The sequence below is a fragment of the Anomaloglossus baeobatrachus genome, chromosome 2, assembly GCF_048569485.1.
Source record: "Anomaloglossus baeobatrachus isolate aAnoBae1 chromosome 2, aAnoBae1.hap1, whole genome shotgun sequence".
Classification (NCBI taxonomy): Eukaryota; Metazoa; Chordata; class Amphibia; order Anura; family Aromobatidae; genus Anomaloglossus; species Anomaloglossus baeobatrachus.
In genome coordinates this window covers 801,259,765-801,282,916 of record NC_134354.1, presented here as the reverse complement: position 1 = coordinate 801,282,916, position 23,152 = coordinate 801,259,765, and the positions used below count along the sequence as shown (strand labels likewise).

At 52.0% G+C, this 23,152-nt stretch overlaps 1 protein-coding gene across 1 annotated transcript in view; it reads right to left on the bottom strand.

Moving 5' to 3' along the window:
- Window positions 1-23,152, bottom strand: part of LOC142292392 (transient receptor potential cation channel subfamily M member 2-like) — a 379,921-nt gene that overhangs the window by 23,024 nt on the left and 333,745 nt on the right. Inside the window, exon 24 of the mRNA XM_075337740.1 lies at window positions 121-208. Coding sequence (XP_075193855.1) covers window positions 121-208 — 88 coding nt within the window. The remainder of the gene's footprint in view (window positions 1-120; window positions 209-23,152) is intronic.

The window sequence follows — 23,152 nt, the reverse complement described above, 5'->3', positions numbered from 1 at the left end:
CTCTAGTGGCGTGAATAAGCCTCCTCTCCTGTCAGGCGCAGATCTCTTCATCTTCATTTTTGGCAGCGCTTTGGGATGAACTTGACTCATTTTAGGATAAATGTAAAGTGGTAAATTCACCTGCTCCTCCAGCGCAGACAGCCTGGTCTCCAGCTGATGGCCCACGCTTCCCTTCTCCACTTTAAATAGTCGCATCATGGTGGAGACGCTGCATGGAGGAAAGAAGACGGAGGCGTTACAAGAGACCTCCCGGAGCAGACGCCTGGACACACTGCTCAGCCCCAAAACTGGATACTCTACACCAACTGGATACAATGTATAAAGATATGGAACACTACGTCCTAAAATATATAGGCTATAGACACCCGCCCAAAACGCCACAAAAATCTACAAATATCATAGAAACTGTAAATACAAACTATAAAAACCTACGAAAAACTGAACAAACAGCGTAAAAAAATGACAATCGCGTATATTGCAACCAGTGTAATGTGTGTGAACTGTATACACTGTAAAATCTGCGGTGATTTATCCAGAGGGTTGGCATTCTCACCGAGATAGTGGTCTCAAATAAAAGGTTTTAATTGTATGTAAAAAATATATAAAAACTCGTAAAACCAAGGCGTTTCGGCTTTTAGAAAGCCTTCATCAGAGGCACATACATGAAATGAGAAGTTACATCCTCTTTTCTACCTCCCCGAGGACAGTTGGGAAAGTAAAGGTCTTTGATGAAGCAAATCACACTGAAAAGGCTGCTACAGAAGCCTTGATGCTGCAGCAGGGTGAAAGAAGGCGCAAACTGGCCCACTGGAGAACAGGGGAATCCTCCGGTGGGCCCCCTTGCATTAATACATCAGTAATACAATACTTACCCCAATCATAATCTGTAATTGCACAATTCACTATTTTCACTGTGTACAGATAAAGGAGGCGTCTCGTCATACATTTCACAGACTGCCCAGTATATTATTATATAGAAGCAGAGTACTGTACTGGCCACAGGACAGCAGGAGAATCCTCCGGGGGGCCCTGTGCAGTAGAACGTCACTTACTCTCCATACATGATCAGTAGTTGCACAAATCAAGACTGCCGGTATATTATTATATAGAAGCAGAGTACTGTACTGGCCACAGGACAGCAGGAGAATCCTCCGGGGGGCCCCTCTGCAGTAGAACGGCACTTCTCCATACATGATCAGTAGTTGCACAAATAAAGACTGCCGGTATATTATTATATGGAAGCAGAGTACGGTACTGGCCACAGGACAGCAGGAGAATCCTCTGGGGGGCCCTGTGCAGTAGAACGGCACTTCTCCATACATGATCAGTAGTTGCACAAATAAAGACTGCCGGTATATTATTATATAGAAGCAGAGTACGGTACTGGCCAAAGGACAGCAGGAGAATCCTCCGGGGGCCCCTCTGCAGTAGAACGTCACTTACTCTCCATACATGATCAGTAGTTGCACAAATAAAGGCTGCCGGTATATTATTATATAGAAGCAGAGTACTGTACTGGCCACAGGAGAGCAGGAGAATCCTCCGGGGGGCCCTGTGCAGTAGAACGTCACTTACTCTCCATACATGATCAGTAGTTGCACAAATAAAGACTGCCGGTATATTATTATATGGAAGCAGAGTACGGTACTGGCCACAGGACAGCAGGAGAATCCTCCGGGGGGCCCTGTGCAGTAGAACGTCACTTACTCTCCATACATGATCAGTAGTTGCACAAATAAAGGCTGCCGGTATATTATTATATAGAAGCAGAGTACGGTACTGGCCACAGGACAGCAGGAGAATCCACCGGGATGCCCTGTGCAGTAGAACGTCACTTACTCTCCATACATGATCAGTAGTTGCACAAATAAAGGCTGCCGGTATATTATTATATAGAAGCAGAGTACGGTACTGGCCACAGGACAGCAGGAGAATCCTCCGGGAGGCCCCTCTGCAGTAGAACGGCACTTCTCCATACATGATCAGTAGTTGCACAAATAAAGGCTGCCGGTATATTATTATATAGAGGCAGAGTACGGTACTGGCCACAGGAGAGCAGGAGAATCCTCCGGGGGGCCCTGTGCAGTAGAACGGCACTTACTCTCCATACATGATCAGTAGTTGCACAAATAAAGGCTGCCGGTATATTATTATATAGAAGCAGAGTACGGTACTGGCCACAGGACAGCAGGAGAATCCTCCGGGGGGCCCTGTGCAGTAGAACGGCACTTCTCCATACATGATCAGTAGTTGCACAAATAAAGGCTGCCGGTATATTATTATATAGAAGCAGAGTACTGTACTGGCCACAGGACAGCAGGAGAATCCTCCGGGGGGCCCTGTGCAGTAGAACGTCACTTACTCTCCATACATGATCAGTAGTTGCACAAATAAAGACTGCCGGTATATTATTATATAGAAGCAGAGTACTGTACTGGCCACAGGACAGCAGGAGAATCCTCCGGGGGGCCCTGTGCAGTAGAACGGCACTTCTCCATACATGATCAGTAGTTGCACAAATAAAGGCTGCCGGTATATTATTATATAGAAGCAGAGTACGGTACTGGCCACAGGACAGCAGGAGAATCCTCCGGGGGGCCCTGTGCAGTAGAACGGCACTTCTCCATACATGATCAGTAGTTGCACAAATAAAGACTGCCGGTATATTATTATATAGAAGCAGAGTACGGTACTGGCCACAGGAGAGCAGGAGAATCCTCCGGGGGGCCCTGTGCAGTAGAACGGCACTTACTCTCCATACATGATCAGTAGTTGCACAAATAAAGACTGCCGGTATATTATTATATAGAAGCAGAGTACGGTACTGGCCACAGGACAGCAGGAGAATCCTCCGGGGGGCCCTGTGCAGTAGAACGTCACTTACTCTCCATACATGATCAGTAGTTGCACAAATAAAGACTGCCGGTATATTATTATATAGAAGCAGAGTACGGTACTGGCCACAGGACAGCAGGAGAATCCTCCGGGGGGCCCTGTGCAGTAGAACGTCACTTACTCTCCATACATGATCAGTAGTTGCACAAATAAAGGCTGCCGGTATATTATTATATAGAAGCAGAGTACGGTACTGGCCACAGGAGAGCAGGAGAATCCTCCGGGAGGCCCTGTGCAGTAGAACGTCACTTATGACTCGCCCACCCTAGGGCTATGGGACACCCGGTGCCGGGCTGGACTAGTCCGGTGGTAGTCAGTGGTGGCTGGGCCCGGCTCCGTGGCCCTGGTGGGTGTCAGTAGAATATGTGGCTTGCTTGTTAATGGTTGTGTTCGTGACGCCACCTGTGGTATGCGGCTAATTAGCCGCCGCTGCTGTGTGAGGCCTCCGGGATGATATTATGGCAGCTGTGATGGTACTGCTCCCCACAGGTGGAGCAATGCCCGGGGCACAGTTGGTGCTTGTGAAAGTCTATGGTGCTGTGTGACTAACACGGTGCAGGGCCGACAGGCGAGGAAAGAACCAGGCACAAACAACAGTCTCTTTACCTTTTCCTCTTTTACTCTGGGAACAGTCCAGTCCTGGGAGTCCGCTACAGGTGGTGATGGGGATCCGGTCGGCCTGGAAGTACTTGGGGTGATCTTTCTGGCCAGCTGAGTATGAGGCCTACTCCTGTACCTTTCTTGGTGATGATAGGACCCTGCTTCTCTGAATCCAGCAATGGCCCTCTTCGCTGCTGGGACCAATAGCACGTCCCTTCCCTCTGTAGGTGGCTGCGCAGGCCCACTCCCTGGTGCTTCTCCGCTGGGGTCCACACCGGGCCCTGATGCTGCAGCTGTACCTTGGATGTGTCTGGGCCAGGGGCTTGCAGCTCCCCTGCCCTTCGGATTCGGCTACCAGGGACGGATTTGATACCCTGGCAACCACAGACTCCGATGTCCGAGTCTCTCTGCTGCCTCTCAGCTACTCCTGCTTCTCTGGGCCAAACTGCTCCAGCTCTAGGCCCCAGATTCACAGGACAGCTCACTCTGTGTCTGTTCACTTCTGCTGCTTCCTACAGACTAACTAACTCCTCCCCCAGGTCAGGCTTAAGGAAGCTCCCTGAAACTTCAGGTTCAGAGCTCCCCCTACTGGCCTGAGGGAGAAACTGCGGTGGATGTTAACTTACTGGCCAGTAGATTTCCCCATTACCTCCAGGCTCAGCATTAACCCTCAGGAGGGCAATGCCGTTGTGGCGACCAGGTCCTAGGGCGCCACACTCCCCCTTAGTTAAATTCAGTACTCCCGGACTGTAGAAACAAAACATAACATGTCATACATTTCATCCCAATATGGGAGGCACATTCTCTTTAACGTTACAATCTTAAACATTTCTATAAGAGTCCAGTGTGGCTCCCTGCCGGGTGTCCATTACACTGCTCCATGGGGGACCCGCCGCGATCAAACCCCCAACGTAGGCTCTGGGCGTGCGTCAGAGCATTGATGACCCCACTCTATGCACGCCGGACGGGTTTTTCTTCAGGGGTGTTTGAGCACACTGGTGCTAACTATGAACAATTTAGGTGTTGGCCACCCATAGTCCAGTGGCCCAATTGTCCATTTTCGCAATCAAAGAAAAAGAAGACATTTTGTGCACAACATGACAGACATTTTGCATAACTATTTACACTCTAATAAGTACTCTTTACTTTATACAGTAGACTCCCTATACCTTAGAGGGGGTTGTCCCCGAGTGCTGCGCTGGGACCTACGTAGCTCTGGTGTTTGCCCCTGACTACGTGGTACGTCTTCTATCTCAGCACTACAGGTGGGCCTAACCCCAATAGGTAAGCGTGATGGTTGCCTTTGTGGTCCAGGAGTCGCCAAGGGTATGACAGGTTCACCACTGACAGGGGGTTGATCCTCCTGTTCCACTGCTGGCGTGTCATCTCGTGCTGGAGCGGACGATTCTTTAGGTGGATCCGGAACCTTTTCCGTTTCTGGCTCGACCAACTGCGGAAACGCCAAAACTGGTACCACTATGGCATTGTTGATTCGGGTCCAAGTTTTGGGGAACTTCCCAAGGATGGTTTGAATCATCTCCCCTTCTTTCTCTTGACTTTGGGGACTTCCTTGTACTCCTTCCATTTCTCTTTGGATTCGGCACCGTTCAGGGCACGCTTTCAGGCGGTCTCGGGAAATTGCTTGACAGGTCTTGCCTTCATCTTTGCTTATGAAGCATACCTTACTATTGTCAAAGTTGGAGGGGATAATGGTGTAGGGCTCGTTTTCCCACTGATCATCCAACTTATGCGTCTTCCGCTTCTTCTTGAGGACTTGTTCTCCAGGTGCTAAGGGAGTTGCTGGGGCTGTTTGATTGTAATGCTGTTCTTGTCTCGTTCTTGCTTGAGACAGGCTCCTTTCCACGCACTCCTGGACCTTACGGTACCGCTGCTGCCGTTCTGCATCCCAATCCTCTATTTCTTGAACCGCCTCAGGCGACACAGTCCCCATCTCAAAGTCTACAGGCAACTTGCCTGGTCTGGCTCGCATCAGGTAAGCGGGGCTGCAGTTGGTCGAATTCACTGGGATGTGGTTGTACAAGTCTACCAGATCTGGCAACTTTTCTGGCCATTGGTTCCTCTCTTCCAGCGGTAGGGTCTTCAGCATATCAATAACCACATGGTTCATTTTCTCGCACAGTCCATTGGTCTGGGGGTGGTACGGTGTGGTTCGAATTTTCTTACAACCGTACATGTTACAGAACTCTTGGAACACTTCAGCCTCGAATGCAGGACCCTGATCCGTCAGTACCCTTTCCGGATAGCCGTGCGGTCGACAAAAGGATGCCTGGAACGCTCTAGCTGCCGTCCTGGCTGTCTGGTCCTTCACAGGCACTACTACCAGGAAACGAGAGTAATGGTCCACAATGGTGAGGGCGTACACATAGCCTGACCGGCTTGGTGTTAACTTCACGTGGTCCAGGGCCACCAACTCCAGGGGCTGCTTCGTGACAATTGGCTGTAGGGGAGACCTTTGGCTGGCATCATCCTTCCGCCTCAAGTTACACGGGCCACAGTCTCGGCACCATTTCTCGATCATCTTTCTCATGTGCACCCAGTAGAACCGATCACGGAGTAAGGCCTCCAACTTCTTCCACCCGAAGTGCCCGGCGTTATCATGATACGCTGCTAGGACCATTGGAGCATCCCTCTGCGGAACCACTATCTGCCAGACAAGTTCATTTGTTCGATAGTTGACATATCTCTTGCAGAGCTTGCCCTGGTAGGTGAACAGTCGTCCCCTCTCCTTCCACAGCTGCTGGGCTTCCTCTGGAGCGTCTGGGCCAAGATGGGTCTCAGCTTGCGCTAGCTTCTCTTTGACCAATCGCACGGCCGGGTCACCATTCTGTGTTTCTTCCCAATTATGGTGGAGTAATGGATTGACCGAGACCTCGTGCTGGTTTAAGCGCTTCACTCCCACAGCATGCTCACACTGTGAAACACCCTGGTGATGGAAAGCCGGTAACTCTATCTCTTCGAGTTCATCCAGGTCTTCTCCAGACTCGGGTAAGTGAGGCATTCTGGACAGCGCATCAGCATTGTTATTCTTCTTGCCAGCCCGATACTTGATGGTAAAGTCAAAGTTAGACAGCCGGGCCATCCATCGCTGTTCCATCGCACCTAACTTGGCTGTTGCCAGGTGTGTCAACGGATTGTTGTCCGTGAAGATGGTAAACTTGGCCGATGCCAGATAGTGCTTGAAGCGTTCAGTCACTGCCCACACAATAGCGAGGAACTCCAGCTTGAAGGAACTGTAGTTTTCTGGATTCCTTTCCGTGGGCCGAAGCTTCCTACTGGCGTACGCTATTACCCTCTCTCTGCCTCCCTGTACCTGGGACAGAACTGCTCCCAGTCCCACGTTGCTGGCGTCTGTGTACAGTATAAACGGTTGGCTGTAGTCAGGGTAGGCCAGAATTTCTTCTCCCGTGAGAGCCCCTTTCAGCCGGACAAAGGATGTTTCCAGTTGGCTGCCCCATTCAAATGGAGGGCTCTGCTTCTTAGCCTGCTTCGGCTGGCCCACCAGGAGATCTTGAAGGGGCGCTGCTATCTTGGTGAACCCATCAATGAACCTTCGGTAGTAGCCCACCAGTCCAAGGAACTGCCGCACCTCCTTCACCGTGGTGGGTCTTGGCCAGTCCTTAATTACCGTGACTTTCTCCGGATCAGGTGCCACGCCTTCTGCGCTGACCACATGACCCAGGTACTGTACCTTTGGCTTCAAGAGGTGACATTTGGACGGCTTGATCTTCAGGCCATATTTCGACAAGGACTCAAACACTTCTGCTAAGTGCTTCAGGTGGTCCTCATAAGTCTTGGAGTAGACTATTACGTCATCCAGGTACAGCAGCACGGTTTCGAAGTTGTGGTGGCCCAAGCAGCACTCCATCAACCGTTGGAATGTCCCTGGGGCGTTGCAGAGCCCGAATGGCATACAATTGAACTCACAGAGACCCATTGGTGTCGTGAATGCAGTCTTCTCCTTGTCCGCCTCTGCCACGGGAACCTGCCAATACCCACTGGTGAGATCCAAGGTGGAGAAATAGTTAGCTGACTTTAAGGCTGTTAGTGACTCCTCTATTCTGGGTAGTGGATAGGCATCTTTATGTGTAATGCGGTTAATTTGCCTGTAATCTACACACATTCTCATTGTACCATCTTTTTTCTTTACGAGCACTAGTGGAGCTGCCCAGGGGCTACAACTATCTCTGATAACCCCAGCCTCCTTCATTTCCCGTAACATTTCCTTGGCACACTGATACTGTGCGGGGGGTACAGGGCGGTATCTTTCTTTAATGGGATGATGATCACCCGTGGGGATTTGATGTTGAACCCCTTTCACCTGCCCAAAATCTAGGGGGTGTTTGCTGAAGACCCGCTCATACTCCTGTACCACCCGGTAAACCCCATGCTTTTGGTGTGAGGGGGTGGAGTCGGTGCCCACATGTAATTTTTGGCACCAGTCTTCCGGCTGCCCCTTGGAGCCATTGTCTTCCGCCTGGTCGGACGGGATCAAGGGTTCCACTGCTTTAATGGTATTGTTGCTGACAGTGTACAATTTTGCCACAGTGGCATACCGGGGCAATTTGGCCTCCTCCTCCCCACAATTCAGGACACGGACGGGCACTCTCCCCTTGCGGACGTCCGCTACCCCTCTGGCTATCAGGACTCCAGGCCTACTGTCTGAATACATTGGTTCTACCAAGGCATGGTAATCCTGACCCTTGAGGCCTATTGCTGCCCGACACCATATCAACATTTCACTTCTTGGGGGTATTACAATGGGGAGGGGGTCACTTACCCTCACACTGCCAATTTCTCCTCCGGCCAGCTCTACCTGCTGCCTCCTCATCAGGGCTCTAATCTCCCTCTGTAGGACACGCTGCTGCCCGGAGCTGGCAGTTTCAGACGCCTGTCGCAACAAAATTATCACTTCGGCAATACAATTTTCTATCACATTTGTACCAAGAGTTAGCAGTGGGTCAGATTCTTTGCGATCAATATCTACAATTATCATCCCCTGACATGGCAATTCCACCCGCCCCACTTTAATGGTTACTTCTTTGTACCCAATCTGAGGTAAGGGCTGACCATTACTGGCCACAATTGTTAAATCATCATCTGGGCCATGGTCAATGTCTGAATCAGCCCAATATCTTTTGTACAGTTTGTGGGGGATGGTTGTTACCTGGGACCCCGTATCCAGGAGGGCATTCAAAGGGATTCCATCCAGCACAATAGGAAGGACCGGTCGTCCTCCCACATACTTGCTGCGGCTGGGGGTTGAGCCGGGCTTCCTTACACCTGGGGGTCGGCTCCTGGCCCCAGGCTCGGCCCATTTAAAGGACAGCGTCGTGCAATGTGGCCCGCCTGGTTGCAGTGGCGGCAGATCGGTTGTCCTGTTGAATCATACCGGTCTGTGTCTCTGCCTCGGGTCGGCGGAATCCTTCTCTGTCGCATCCATGGGACGTCCTCTGGGCTGGAGGCCAACTCGATTTTCGCAGGCGAGGGGGTCATTTGTAGAGACTGCACAGTCTTGGCAAGGGCAGCCACAGTCTTGGTCAGCTCCTGGACCTGTTGTCTGAGCTCCGCAGTGGGATCCTTATCCAGGGACTGCGCCTCAGCCCCTGCAGCGGCTCGTGTTGCAGGCACCACCCCTGGGTACGTGATAGCAAGAGGCCGGAGGGGTACTGGGTCATTCGGCGTAGATTCTCTCAGTACCCTGATGGCCTGGTCCTTAAACTTGGCAAAGTCCAGAGCAGGGTTCTGCAGGACCAGGATACGCAGCTGGGTCCTGTGGGCATCTGACAGGAGCCCCTCTATGAACTGCTCAGTTAGGAGTTTGTCTTCTTCACGTACACTCTCTGGGTCCACCTGTTTAACTGCTTTCAGGGCCTCTTGCAGGTTTAGGGCATAGTCCCTTATGCTGTCTGTGGCCCGCTGCTTGCACCCAAAGAATCTCATCTTTATCTCTGCTGCGGTGCGAGTGTCAAACGTACTCTTTAGCTTGGCCAGTATCTGGGCTGCTGTCCCTTTATCTGTATCAGGCCATGACTTCGCTTCACGCTGGGCTGCGCCGGCTAGCTGTCCCATTAATATGCCCACCTTCTGGCTCTCAGTCAGCGGATACACCCGGAATAAGCTGTGCAGGCTTTCTCTGAAGTCACTCAAGGTATGGGACTCCCCGGAGTATTGCGGCAGCCATTCTGCTCCCGGTATGTATGGCATGGTGATCGGCATTACCGGCGCTACAGTGGGGGCCGGGGCGACGGCGACTGGGATTGCTTCTGCTGGTGCTGCGGCGTCTCGGGCTATGGCAGCCACCTGCCCTCCCTCTGAGTCGGACATCTTCCTCCCCCTTAGTGAACCTTACCAGGCTCCGTTCACTTTTCAAATTTTCTTCCGGGTCGCGCGGGGTTAACAGCGCTCTGCTCTGATGGCGCGCTCCCTTCGCGCTCTTTGTCAGGCACGCCCCCCTTCTTCCTGCGCTCGGCGAAGCTAATGGCGGCGGTGGTCTGCAGCCAGTACACAATCTTTTAAGCACAATTCCGGCAGGCGCACAGTACCCGGTGGGACCGGGCACGAAATCCTGTTCGTGACGCCAAAAGTTGACTCGCCCACCCTAGGGCTATGGGACACCCGGTGCCGGGCTGGACTAGTCCGGTGGTAGTCAGTGGTGGCTGGGCCCGGCTCCGTGGCCCTGGTGGGTGTCAGTAGAATATGTGGCTTGCTTGTTAATGGTTGTGTTCGTGACGCCACCTGTGGTATGCGGCTAATAAGCCGCCGCTGCTGTGTGAGGCCTCCGGGATGATATTATGGCAGCTGTGATGGTACTGCTCCCCACAGGTGGAGCAATGCCCGGGGCACAGTTGGTGCTTGTGAAAGTCTATGGTGCTGTGTGACTAACACGGTGCAGGGCCGACAGGCGAGGAAAGAACCAGGCACAAACAACAGTCTCTTTACCTTTTCCTCTTTTACTCTGGGAACAGTCCAGTCCTGGGAGTCCGCTACAGGTGGTGATGGGGATCCGGTCGGCCTGGAAGTACTTGGGGTGATCTTTCTGGCCAGCTGAGTATGAGGCCTACTCCTGTACCTTTCTTGGTGATGATAGGACCCTGCTTCTCTGAATCCAGCAATGGCCCTCTTCGCTGCTGGGACCAATAGCACGTCCCTTCCCTCTGTAGGTGGCTGCGCAGGCCCACTCCCTGGTGCTTCTCCGCTGGGGTCCACACCGGGCCCTGATGCTGCAGCTGTACCTTGGATGTGTCTGGGCCAGGGGCTTGCAGCTCCCCTGCCCTTCGGATTCGGCTACCAGGGACGGATTTGATACCCTGGCAACCACAGACTCCGATGTCCGAGTCTCTCTGCTGCCTCTCAGCTACTCCTGCTTCTCTGGGCCAAACTGCTCCAGCTCTAGGCCCCAGATTCACAGGACAGCTCACTCTGTGTCTGTTCACTTCTGCTGCTCCCTACAGACTAACTAACTCCTCCCCCAGGTCAGGCTTAAGGAAGCTCCCTGAAACTTCAGGTTCAGAGCTCCCCCTACTGGCCTGAGGGAGAAACTGCGGTGGATGTTAACTTACTGGCCAGTAGATTTCCCCATTACCTCCAGGCTCAGCATTAACCCTCAGGAGGGCAATGCCGTTGTGGCGACCAGGTCCTAGGGCGCCACACTTACTCTCCATACATGATCAGTAGTTGCACAAATAAAGGCTGCCGGTATATTATTATATAGAAGCAGAGTACGGTACTGGCCACAGGACAGCAGGAGAATCCTCCGGGGGGCCCTGTGCAGTAGAACGGCACTTCTCCATACATGATCAGTAGTTGCACAAATAAAGGCTGCCGGTATATTATTATATAGAAGCAGAGTACGGTACTGGCCACAGGACAGCAGGAGAATCCTCCGGGGGCCCCTCTGCAGTAGAACGTCCCTTACTCTCCATACATGATCAGTAGTTGCACAAATAAAGACTGCCGGTATATTATTATATAGAAGCAGAGTACTGTACTGGCCACAGGACAGCAGGAGAATCCTCCGGGGGGCCCCTCTGCAGTAGAACGTCACTTACTCTCCATACATGATCAGTAGTTGCACAAATAAAGACTGCCGGTATATTATTATATAGAAGCAGAGTACGGTACTGGCCACAGGAGAGCAGGAGAATCCTCCGGGGGGCCCTGTGCAGTAGAACGTCACTTACTCTCCATACATGATCAGTAGTTGCACAAATAAAGACTGCCGGTATATTATTATATAGAAGCAGAGTGCGGTACTGGCCACAGGACAGCAGGAGAATCCTCCGGGGGGCCCTGTGCAGTAGAACGGCACTTCTCCATACATGATCAGTAGTTGCACAAATAAAGGCTGCCGGTATATTATTATATAGAAGCAGAGTACGGTACTGGCCACAGGAGAGCAGGAGAATCCTCCGGGGGGCCCTGTGCAGTAGAACGTCACTTACTCTCCATACATGATCAGTAGTTGCACAAATAAAGGCTGCCGGTATATTATTATATAGAAGCAGAGTATGGTACTGGCCACAGGACAGCAGGAGAATCCTCCGGGAGGCCCTGTGCAGTAGAACGGCACTTCTCCATACATGATCAGTAGTTGCACAAATAAAGGCTGCCGGTATATTATTATATAGAAGCAGAGTACGGTACTGGCCACAGGACAGCAGGAGAATGCTCCGGGGGCCCCTCTGCAGTAGAACGTCACTTACTCTCCATACATGATCAGTAGTTGCACAAATAAAGACTGCCGGTATATTATTATATAGAAGCAGAGTACTGTACTGGCCACAGGACAGCAGGAGAATCCTCCGGGGGGCCCCTCTGCAGTAGAACGGCACTTCTCCATACATGATCAGTAGTTGCACAAATAAAGACTGCCGGTATATTATTATATAGAAGCAGAGTACTGTACTGGCCACAGGACAGCAGGAGAATCCTCCGGGGGGCCCTGTGCAGTAGAACGTCACTTACTCTCCATACATGATCAGTAGTTGCACAAATAAAGGCTGCCGGTATATTATTATATAGAAGCAGAGTACGGTACTGGCCACAGGAGAGCAGGAGAATCCTCCGGGAGGCCCTGTGCAGTAGAACGTCACTTACTCTCCATACATGATCAGTAGTTGCACAAATAAAGACTGCCGGTATATTATTATATAGAAGCAGAGTACGGTACTGGCCACAGGACAGCAGGAGAATCCTCCGGGGGGCCCTGTGCAGTAGAACGGCACTTCTCCATACATGATCAGTAGTTGCACAAATAAAGGCTGCCGGTATATTATTATATAGAAGCAGAGTACGATACTGGCCACAGGACAGCAGGAGAATCCTCCGGGGGCCCCTCTGCAGTAGAACGTCACTTACTCTCCATACATGATCAGTAGTTGCACAAATAAAGACTGCCGGTATATTATTATATGGAAGCAGAGTACGGTACTGGCCACAGGACAGCAGGAGAATCCTCCGGGGGGCCCCTCTGCAGTAGAACGGCACTTCTCCATACATGATCAGTAGTTGCACAAATAAAGACTGCCGGTATATTATTATATAGAAGCAGAGTACTGTACTGGCCACAGGACAGCAGGAGAATCCTCCGGGGGGCCCCTCTGCAGTAGAACGGCACTTCTCCATACATGATCAGTAGTTGCACAAATAAAGGCTGCCGGTATATTATTATATAGAGGCAGAGTACGGTACTGGCCACAGGACAGCAGGAGAATCCTCCGGGAGGCCCCTCTGCAGTAGAACGGCACTTCTCCATACATGATCAGTAGTTGCACAAATAAAGGCTGCCGGTATATTATTATATAGAAGCAGAGTACGGTACTGGCCACAGGAGAGCAGGAGAATCCTCCGGGGGGCCCTGTGCAGTAGAACGGCACTTCTCCATACATGATCAGTAGTTGCACAAATAAAGGCTGCCGGTATATTATTATATAGAAGCAGAGTACGGTACTGGCCACAGGAGAGCAGGAGAATCCTCCGGGGGGCCCTGTGCAGTAGAACGTCACTTACTCTCCATACATGATCAGTAGTTGCACAAATAAAGGCTGCCGGTATATTATTATATAGAAGCAGAGTATGGTACTGGCCACAGGACAGCAGGAGAATCCTCCGGGGGGCCCTGTGCAGTAGAACGGCACTTCTCCATGCATGATCAGTAGTTGCACAAATAAAGGCTGCCGGTATATTATTATATAGAAGCAGAGTACGGTACTGGCCACAGGACAGCAGGAGAATCCTCCGGGGGCCCCTCTGCAGTAGAACGTCACTTACTCTCCATACATGATCAGTAGTTGCACAAATAAAGACTGCCGGTATATTATTATATAGAAGCAGAGTACTGTACTGGCCACAGGACAGCAGGAGAATCCTCCGGGGGGCCCTGTGCAGTAGAACGTCACTTACTCTCCATACATGATCAGTAGTTGCACAAATAAAGGCTGCCGGTATATTATTATATAGAAGCAGAGTACGGTACTGGCCACAGGAGAGCAGGAGAATCCTCCGGGAGGCCCTGTGCAGTAGAACGTCACTTACTCTCCATACATGATCAGTAGTTGCACAAATAAAGACTGCCGGTATATTATTATATAGAAGCAGAGTACGGTACTGGCCACAGGACAGCAGGAGAATCCTCCGGGGGGCCCTGTGCAGTAGAACGGCACTTCTCCATACATGATCAGTAGTTGCACAAATAAAGGCTGCCGGTATATTATTATATAGAAGCAGAGTACGGTACTGGCCACAGGACAGCAGGAGAATCCTCCGGGGGGCCCCTCTGCAGTAGAACGGCACTTCTCCATACATGATCAGTAGTTGCATAAATAAAGACTGCCGGTATATTATTATATAGAAGCAGAGTACGGTACTGGCCACAGGACAGCAGGAGAATCCTCCGGGGGCCCCTCTGCAGTAGAACGTCACTTACTCTCCATACATGATCAGTAGTTGCACAAATAAAGACTGCCGGTATATTATTATATAGAAGCAGAGTACGGTACTGGCCACAGGACAGCAGGAGAATCCTCCGGGAGGCCCCTCTGCAGTAGAACGGCACTTCTCCATACATGATCAGTAGTTGCACAAATAAAGGCTGCCGGTATATTATTATATAGAGGCAGAGTACGGTACTGGCCACAGGACAGCAGGAGAATCCTCCGGGAGGCCCCTCTGCAGTAGAACGGCACTTCTCCATACATGATCAGTAGTTGCACAAATAAAGGCTGCCGGTATATTATTATATAGAAGCAGAGTACGGTACTGGCCACAGGACAGCAGGAGAATCCTCCGGGGGGCCCTGTGCAGTAGAACGGCACTTACTCTCCATACATGATCAGTAGTTGCACAAATAAAGACTGCCGGTATATTATTATATAGAAGCAGAGTACTGTACTGGCCACAGGACAGCAGGAGAATCCTCCGGGGGGCCCCTCTGCAGTAGAACGGCACTTCTCCATACATGATCAGTAGTTGCACAAATAAAGGCTGCCGGTATATTATTATATAGAAGCAGAGTACGGTACTGGCCACAGGACAGCAGGAGAATCCTCCGGGAGGCCCCTCTGCAGTAGAACGGCACTTCTCCATACATGATCAGTAGTTGCACAAATAAAGGCTGCCGGTATATTATTATATAGAAGCAGAGTACGGTACTGGCCACAGGACAGCAGGAGAATCCTCCGGGGGGGCCCTGTGCAGTAGAACGGCACTTACTCTCCATACATGATCAGTAGTTGCACAAATAAAGACTGCCGGTATATTATTATATAGAAGCAGAGTACTGTACTGGACACAGGACAGCAGGAGAATCCTCCGGGGGGCCCCTCTGCAGTAGAACGGCACTTCTCCATACATGATCAGTAGTTGCACAAATAAAGGCTGCCGGTATATTATTATATAGAAGCAGAGTACGGTACTGGCCACAGGAGAGCAGGAGAATCCTCCGGAGGGCCCTGTGCAGTAGAACGTCACTTACTCTCCATACATGATCAGTAGTTGCACAAATAAAGGCTGCCGGTATATTATTATATAGAAGCAGAGTACTGTACTGGCCACAGGACAGCAGGAGAATCCTCCGGGGGGCCCTGTGCAGTAGAACGTCACTTACTCTCCATACATGATCAGTAGTTGCACAAATAAAGACTGCCGGTATATTATTATATAGAAGCAGAGTACGGTACTGGCCACAGGACAGCAGGAGAATCCTCCGGGGGGCCCTGTGCAGTAGAACGGCACTTCTCCATACATGATCAGTAGTTGCACAAATAAAGACTGCCGGTATATTATTATATAGAAGCAGAGTACGGTACTGGCCACAGGAGAGCAGGAGAATCCTCCGGGGGGCCCTGTGCAGTAGAACGTCACTTACTCTCCATACTTGATCAGTAGTTGCACAAATAAAGACTGCCGGTATATTATTATATAGAATCAGAGTACGGTACTGGCCACAGGAGAGCAGGAGAATCCTCCGGGGGGCCCTGTGCAGTAGAACGTCACTTACTCTCCATACATGATCAGTAGTTGCACAAATAAAGACTGCCGGTATATTATTATATGGAAGCAGAGTACGGTACTGGCCACAGGACAGCAGGAGAATCCTCCGGGGGGCCCCTCTGCAGTAGAACGGCACTTCTCCATACATGATCAGTAGTTGCACAAATAAAGACTGCCGGTATATTATTATATAGAAGCAGAGTACGGTACTGGCCACAGGACAGCAGGAGAATCCTCCGGGGGCCCCTCTGCAGTAGAACGTCACTTACTCTCCATACATGATCAGTAGTTGCACAAATAAAGACTGCCGGTATATTATTATATAGAAGCAGAGTACGGTACTGGCCACAGGACAGCAGGAGAATCCTCCGGGAGGCCCCTCTGCAGTAGAACGGCACTTCTCCATACATGAACAGTAGTTGCACAAATAAAGACTGCCGGTATATTATTATATAGAAGCAGAGTACTGTACTGGCCACAGGAGAGCAGGAGAATCCTCCGGGGGGCCCTGTGCAGTAGAACGTCACTTACTCTCCATACATGATCAGTAGTTGCACAAATAAAGGCTGCCGGTATATTATTATATAGAAGCAGAGTACTGTACTGGCCACAGGACAGCAGGAGAATCCTCCGGGGGGCCCTGTGCAGTAGAACGTCACTTACTCTCCATACATGATCAGTAGTTGCACAAATAAAGACTGCCGGTATATTATTATATAGAAGCAGAGTACGGTACTGGACACAGGACAGCAGGAGAATCCTCCGGGGGGCCCCTCTGCAGTAGAACGGCACTTCTCCATACATGATCAGTAGTTGCACAAATAAAGACTGCCGGTATATTATTATATAGAAGCAGAGTACGGTACTGGCCACAGGACAGCAGGAGAATCCTCCGGGAGGCCCCTCTGCAGTAGAACGGCACTTCTCCATACATGAACAGTAGTTGCACAAATAAAGACTGCCGGTATATTATTATATAGAAGCAGAGTACGGTACTGGACACAGGACAGCAGGAGAATCCTCCGGGGGGCCCTGTGCAGTAGAATGGCACTTATCCATACATGTTCAGTAGTTGCACAAATAAAGGCTGCCGGTATATTATTATATAGAAGCAGAATACTGTACTGGCCACAGGACAGCAGGAGAATCCTCCGGGGGGCCCTGTGCAGTAGAACGGCACTTCTCCATACAGGATCAGTAGTTGCACAAATAAAGACTGCCGGTATATTATTATATAGAAGCAGAGTACTGTACTGGCCACAGGACAGCAGGAGAATCCTCCGGGGGCCCCTGTGCAGTAGAACGGCACTTCTCCATACATGATCAGTAGTTGCACAAATAAAGACTGCCGGTATATTATTATATAGAAGCAGAGTACGGTACTGGCCACAGGACAGCAGGAGAATCCTCCGGGGGGCCCTGTGCAGTAGAACGTCACTTCTCCATACATGATCAGTAGTTGCACAAATAAAGACTGCCGGTATATTATTATATAGAAGCAGAGTACGGTACTGGCCACAGGACAGCAGGAGAATCCTCCGGGGGGCCCTGTGCAGTAGAACGTCACTTACTCTCCATACATGATCAGTAGTTGCACAAATAAAGGCTGCCGGTATATTATTATATAGAAGCAGAGTACTGTACTGGCCACAGGACAGCAGGAGAATCCTCCGGGGGGCCCTGTGCAGTAGAACGTCACTTACTCTCCATACATGATCAGTAGTTGCACAAATAAAGGCTGCCGATATATTATTATATAGAAGCAGAGGTAAACTTGTGTATGTGATATCTGCATGTAGTTGATCAGTGGCCCCCAGTTACTGATGGGACCCCGCCGCCCCAGTCTGACAACACAAGGCAATGAATGGACACAAATATTACATTCAGCCTTTTCCAACGCATCATTTCAGCCATTTCCAATCAGACTGCCATGATTAGCCTGGACACGTTTATTCTCTAGCAGCAGGAGAATTAGGATTATTAATTCCACACAATCTGGTATAAATAATGGAACGATTAGTGAGAAGGAGGCTCTGGAATTCTTAGAGGAGAAGGATAGTGATGAGAAGAGCAGATAAATACTACAAAGTGCTATGAGGAGATCTCCACCATCCATTGTCTTTACATGACGCTGAATATCAGCAATTCCTCCCTGAATAAGACGATACTTTACCATCTCACTAACACTCGCAAGGATGGGGGAATGCTCCGGGGCTTCTGTACTGGGGTCAGTCCACCATCACCTGGAGCTTCTTCTACAAGATTTGGGTTGTCCGGTTCCTTCCTCTCTGAGACTCTACATAATGGAGGACGTATTCCCGTTCATCACACTGGATGTGACTATCACATAGCTCCTGGGCGCGTATTGATGATTATATATCTATGAACACTGATAGCTCTACCAAGCAGAGATTATTTCTCCAGAATGGATTACAGTTTATTCTCAAACCTCTATTTCTTTCAGGGCAAATTCTATTTCCAGGAGTTTATTATGGAGATGGTGACTCCAGGCCCAAATTTTATCAATCTCTTCATGGTGCGCTTCGAGTCCTCATTGCCCATCACAGCCCCTGTTTACAGCTCATATAAAATATTGTCAGTTTATTGACTATCTTCGCAAGACATGGCACCAGGACAGAATCCTCCCAATTTGTGGAATCCCTCAGTAATAGCAGCGGGGGGTTAACTGTTGTGAATACGTTTTTCAGTTTGGGTCTCCCTCTTGTGGTCAGTGCTGGCGTTGCAGTTGACTTGTGGAATGAAAGCCACACACCTGTAGAGGACTGGCAATCAGGCCTTTCAGATTGGACTATATAACTGAGCGGTTTTCTCCTGTTACTTGCCGGTGCTCAATGTATCTCCTGTGTGATAAGGACATTCTGTAACCAGCTCTGCTCACTACCAGAACTCCACTCAGATAAGTGGTCTTGTGTCTATGCTTACTCTTTCCACTTTCTTGTTGCTTTGTCTGCTTTGATACTATGCTTGATTCCTATTTTGTCTGTGTGGAGTTCTTGGTGCAATGGATAATTCCCTGCTGGGAGTGTCTGTATACTTAGCTCCATGATTCTGCAATGTGTTTTGTCACGCTTGGTAGTAATTCAGTCCCTCATTTATAGTAGTGTTTTTGGATCCCAGTAACATCAGAGTGCTGATATAGTAGGGGAGAGGCCGTGTGGCCTCAGGGTTTTTCCATATCAGACGTGCTGGTATTTATTAGGGTTTTTACGGCTGCAGACAGTGCTCCTTCCGATCCTTTCCTATAAAGATAGTTTGGACCTCACTTTTGCTGAATCTGTTTTTCTAGCTTTGTATTGTGTTTTCCTATATCACCATAGTCTTTACATGTGGGGGCTATCTATATCTTTGAGGATAGCTCTGAGGCAGATTAGCTTTCTTGTATCTATCTGTAAGAATATTTAGTTCTCCGGATGTGTTGAGACGAGTAGGTCATCGCAGGCTCGTCCCACGGCTACTTCTAGTTGTGTGTCAGGATTAGGTCTGCAGTCCGTTAAGGTTCCAGCCACTCTGTTACCATTTGGGATTCCGCATTTTTTGATCCTCCCCGGTCCCTGAATCATAACAGTTAACCTTCAGCGCAGGAAAAAACAAAGTAATCCCATTCACAGAACATGAGTAATCACATTTTACACCTGTACTTGGTAATGGTCCTTGTACAGATCCCTGCGGCCACCACTGCTCCCAGTACAGATCTCTGCGGTCCCCTCTGCTCCCAATACAGATCCCTGTGGTCCCCACTGCTCCCAATACAGATCCCTGCGGTCCCCGCTGCTCCCAGTACAGATCCCTGCGGTCCCCGCTGCTCCCAGTAACGATCCCTGCGCTTTCCACTGCTCCTAGTACAGATCCCTGCGGCCCCTACTGCTCCCAGTACAGATCCCTGCAGTCCCCACTGCTCCCAGTACAGATCCCTGCGGTCCCCGCTGCTCCCAGTAACGATCCCTGCGGTTTCCACTGCTTCTAGTACAGATCAATGTGGCCCCCACTGCTCCCAGTACAGATCTCTGCAGCCCCCACTGCTCCCAGTACAGATCTCTGTGGTTCCCACTGCTCCCAGTAACGATCCCTATGGTCTCCACTGCTCCTAGTACAGATCCCTGCGGCCCCCACTGCTCCCAGTACAGATCTCTGCAGCCCCCACTGCTCCCAGTACAGATCTCTGCGGTCCCCACTGCTCCAGTACAGATCCCTGCGGTCCCCACTGCTCCCAGTACAGATCCCTGCGGTCCCCACTGCTCCCAGTACAGATCCCTGCGGTCCCCACTGCTCCCAGTACAGATCCCTGCGGTCCCCACTGCTCCCAGTACAGATCCCTGCGCTCCCTACTGCTCCCAGTACAGATCCCTGCGCTCCCCACTGCTCCCAGTACAGATCCCTGCGCTCCCCACTGCTCCCAGTACAGATCCCTGCGGTCCTCACTGCTCCCAGTACAGATCCCTGCGGTCCCCACTGCTCCCAGTACAGATCCCTGCGGTCCCCACTGCTCCCAATACAGATCCCTGCGGTCCCCACTGCTCCCAGTACAGATCCCTGCGGTCCCCACTGCTCGCAGTACAGATCCCTGCGGTCCCCACTGCTCCCAGTACAGATCCCTGCGGTCCCCACTGCTCCCAGTACAGATCCCTGCGGCCCCCACTGCTACCAGTACAGATCCCTGCGGCCCCCACTGCTCCCAGTACAGATCCCTGCGGCCCCCACTGCTCCCAGTACAGATCCCTGCGGTCCCCACTGCTCCCAGTACAGATCCCTGCGGTCCCCACTGCTCCCAGTACAGATCCCTGTGCTCCCCACTGCTCCCAGTACAGATCCCTGCGGTCCCCACTGCTCCCAGTACAGATCCCTGCGGCCCCCACTGCTCCCAGTACAGATCCCTGCGGCCCCCACTGCTCCCAATACAGATCCCTGCGGCCCCCACTGCTCCCAGTACAGATCCCTGCGGTCCCCACTGCTCCCAGTACAGATCCCTGCGGCCCCCCCTGCTCCCAGTACAGATCCCTGCAGCCCCCACTGCTCCCAGTACAGATCCCTGCGGCCTCCACTGCTCCCAGTACAGATCCCTGCGGTCCCCACTGCTCCCAGTACAGATCCCTGCGGTCCCCACTGCTCCCAATACAGATCCCTGCAGCCCCCACTGCTCCCAGTACAGATCCCTGCGGCCCCTACTGCTCCCAGTACAGATCCCTGCAGTCCCCACTGCTCCCAGTACAGATCCCTGCGGTCCCCGCTGCTCCCAGTAACGATCCCTGCGGTTTCCACTGCTCCTAGTACAGATCAATGTGGCCCCCACTGCTCCCAGTACAGATCTCTGCAGCCCCCACTGCTCCCAGTACAGATCCCTGCGGCCCCCACTGCTCCCAGTACAGATCCCTGCGGCCCCCACTGCTCCCAGTACAGATCTCTGCGGTCCCCACTGCTCCCAGTACAGATCCCTGCGGTCCCCACTGCTCCCAGTACAGATCCCTGCGGCCCCCACTGCTCCCAGTACAGATCCCTGCGCTCCCCACTGCTCCCAGTACAGATCCCTGCGCTCCCCACTGCTCCCAGTACAGATCCCTGCGCTCCCCACTGCTCCCAGTACAGATCCCTGCGGCCCCCACTGCTCCCAGTACAGATCCCTGCGGCCCCCACTGCTCCCAGTACAGATCCCTGCGGCCCCCACTGCTCCCAGTACAGATCCCTGCGGCCCCCACTACTCCCAGTACAGATCCCTGCGGTCCCCACTGCTCCCAGTACAGATCCCTGCGGTCCCCACTGCTCGCAGTACAGATCCCTGCGGCCCCCACTGCTCCCAGTACAGATCCCTGCGGCCCCCACTGCTCCCAGTACAGATCCCTGCGGCCCCCCACTGCTCCCAGTACAGATCCCTGTGGCCCCCACTGCTCCCAGCACAGATCCCTGCGGTCCCCACTGCTCCCAGTACAGATCCCTGCGGCCCCCACTGCTCCCAGTACAGATCCCTGCGGTCCCCACTGCTCCCAGTACAGATCCCTGCGGTCCCCACTGCTCCCAGTACAGATCCCTGCGGTCCCCACTGCTCCCAGTACAGATCCCTGCGGCCCCCACTGCTCCCAGTACAGATCCCTGCGGCCCCCACTGCTCCCAGTACAGATCCCTGCGGTCCCCACTGCTCCCAGTACAGATCCCTGCGGCCCCCACTGCTCCCAGTACAGATCCCTGCGCTCCCCACTGCTCCCAGCACAGATCCCTGCGGCCCCCATTGCTCCCAGTACAGATCCCTGCGGTCCCCACTGCTCCCAGTACAGATCCCTGCGGTCCCCACTGCTCCCAGTACAGATCCCTGCGGTCTCCACTGCTCCCAGTACAGATCCCTGCGGTCTCCACTGCTCCCAGTACAGATCCCTGCGGCCCCCACTGCTCCCAGTACAGATCCCTGCGGTCCCCACTGCTCCCAGTACAGATCCCTGCGGTCCCCACTGCTCCCAGTACAGATCCCTGCGGTCCCCACTGCTCCCAGTACAGATCCCTGCGCTCCCCACTGCTCCCAGTACAGATCCCTGCGGCCCCCACTGCTCCCAGTACAGATCCCTGCGGCCCCCACTGCTCCCAGTACAGATCCCTGCGCTCCCCACTGCTCCCAGTACAGATCCCTGCGGCCCCCACTGCTCCCAGTACAGATCCCTGCGCTCCCCACTGCTCCCAGTACAGATCCCTGCGCTCCCCACTGCTCCCAGTACAGATCCCTGCGGTCCCCACTGCTCTCAGTACAGATCCCTGCGCTCCCCACTGCTCCCAGTACAGATCCCTGCGACCCCACTGCTCCCAGTACAGATCCCTGCAGTCCCCACTGCTCCCAGTACAGATCCCTGCGGCCCCCACTGCTCCCAGTACAGATCCCTGCGGCCCCCACTGCTCCCAGTACAGATCCCTGCGGCCCCCACTGCTCCCAGTACAGATCCCTGCGGTCCCCACTGCTCCCAGTACAGATCCCTGCGGTCCCCACTGCTCCCAGTACAGATCCCTGCGGTCCCCACTGCTCCCAGTACAGATCCCTGCGGTCCCCACAGATCCCTGCGGTCCCCACTGCTGACTATAGACCAATTAGATATCGTACCATTTATGACTATTGAAATAATTTAGTTTTATTTTTTTGTTCTTTATTTTCTGG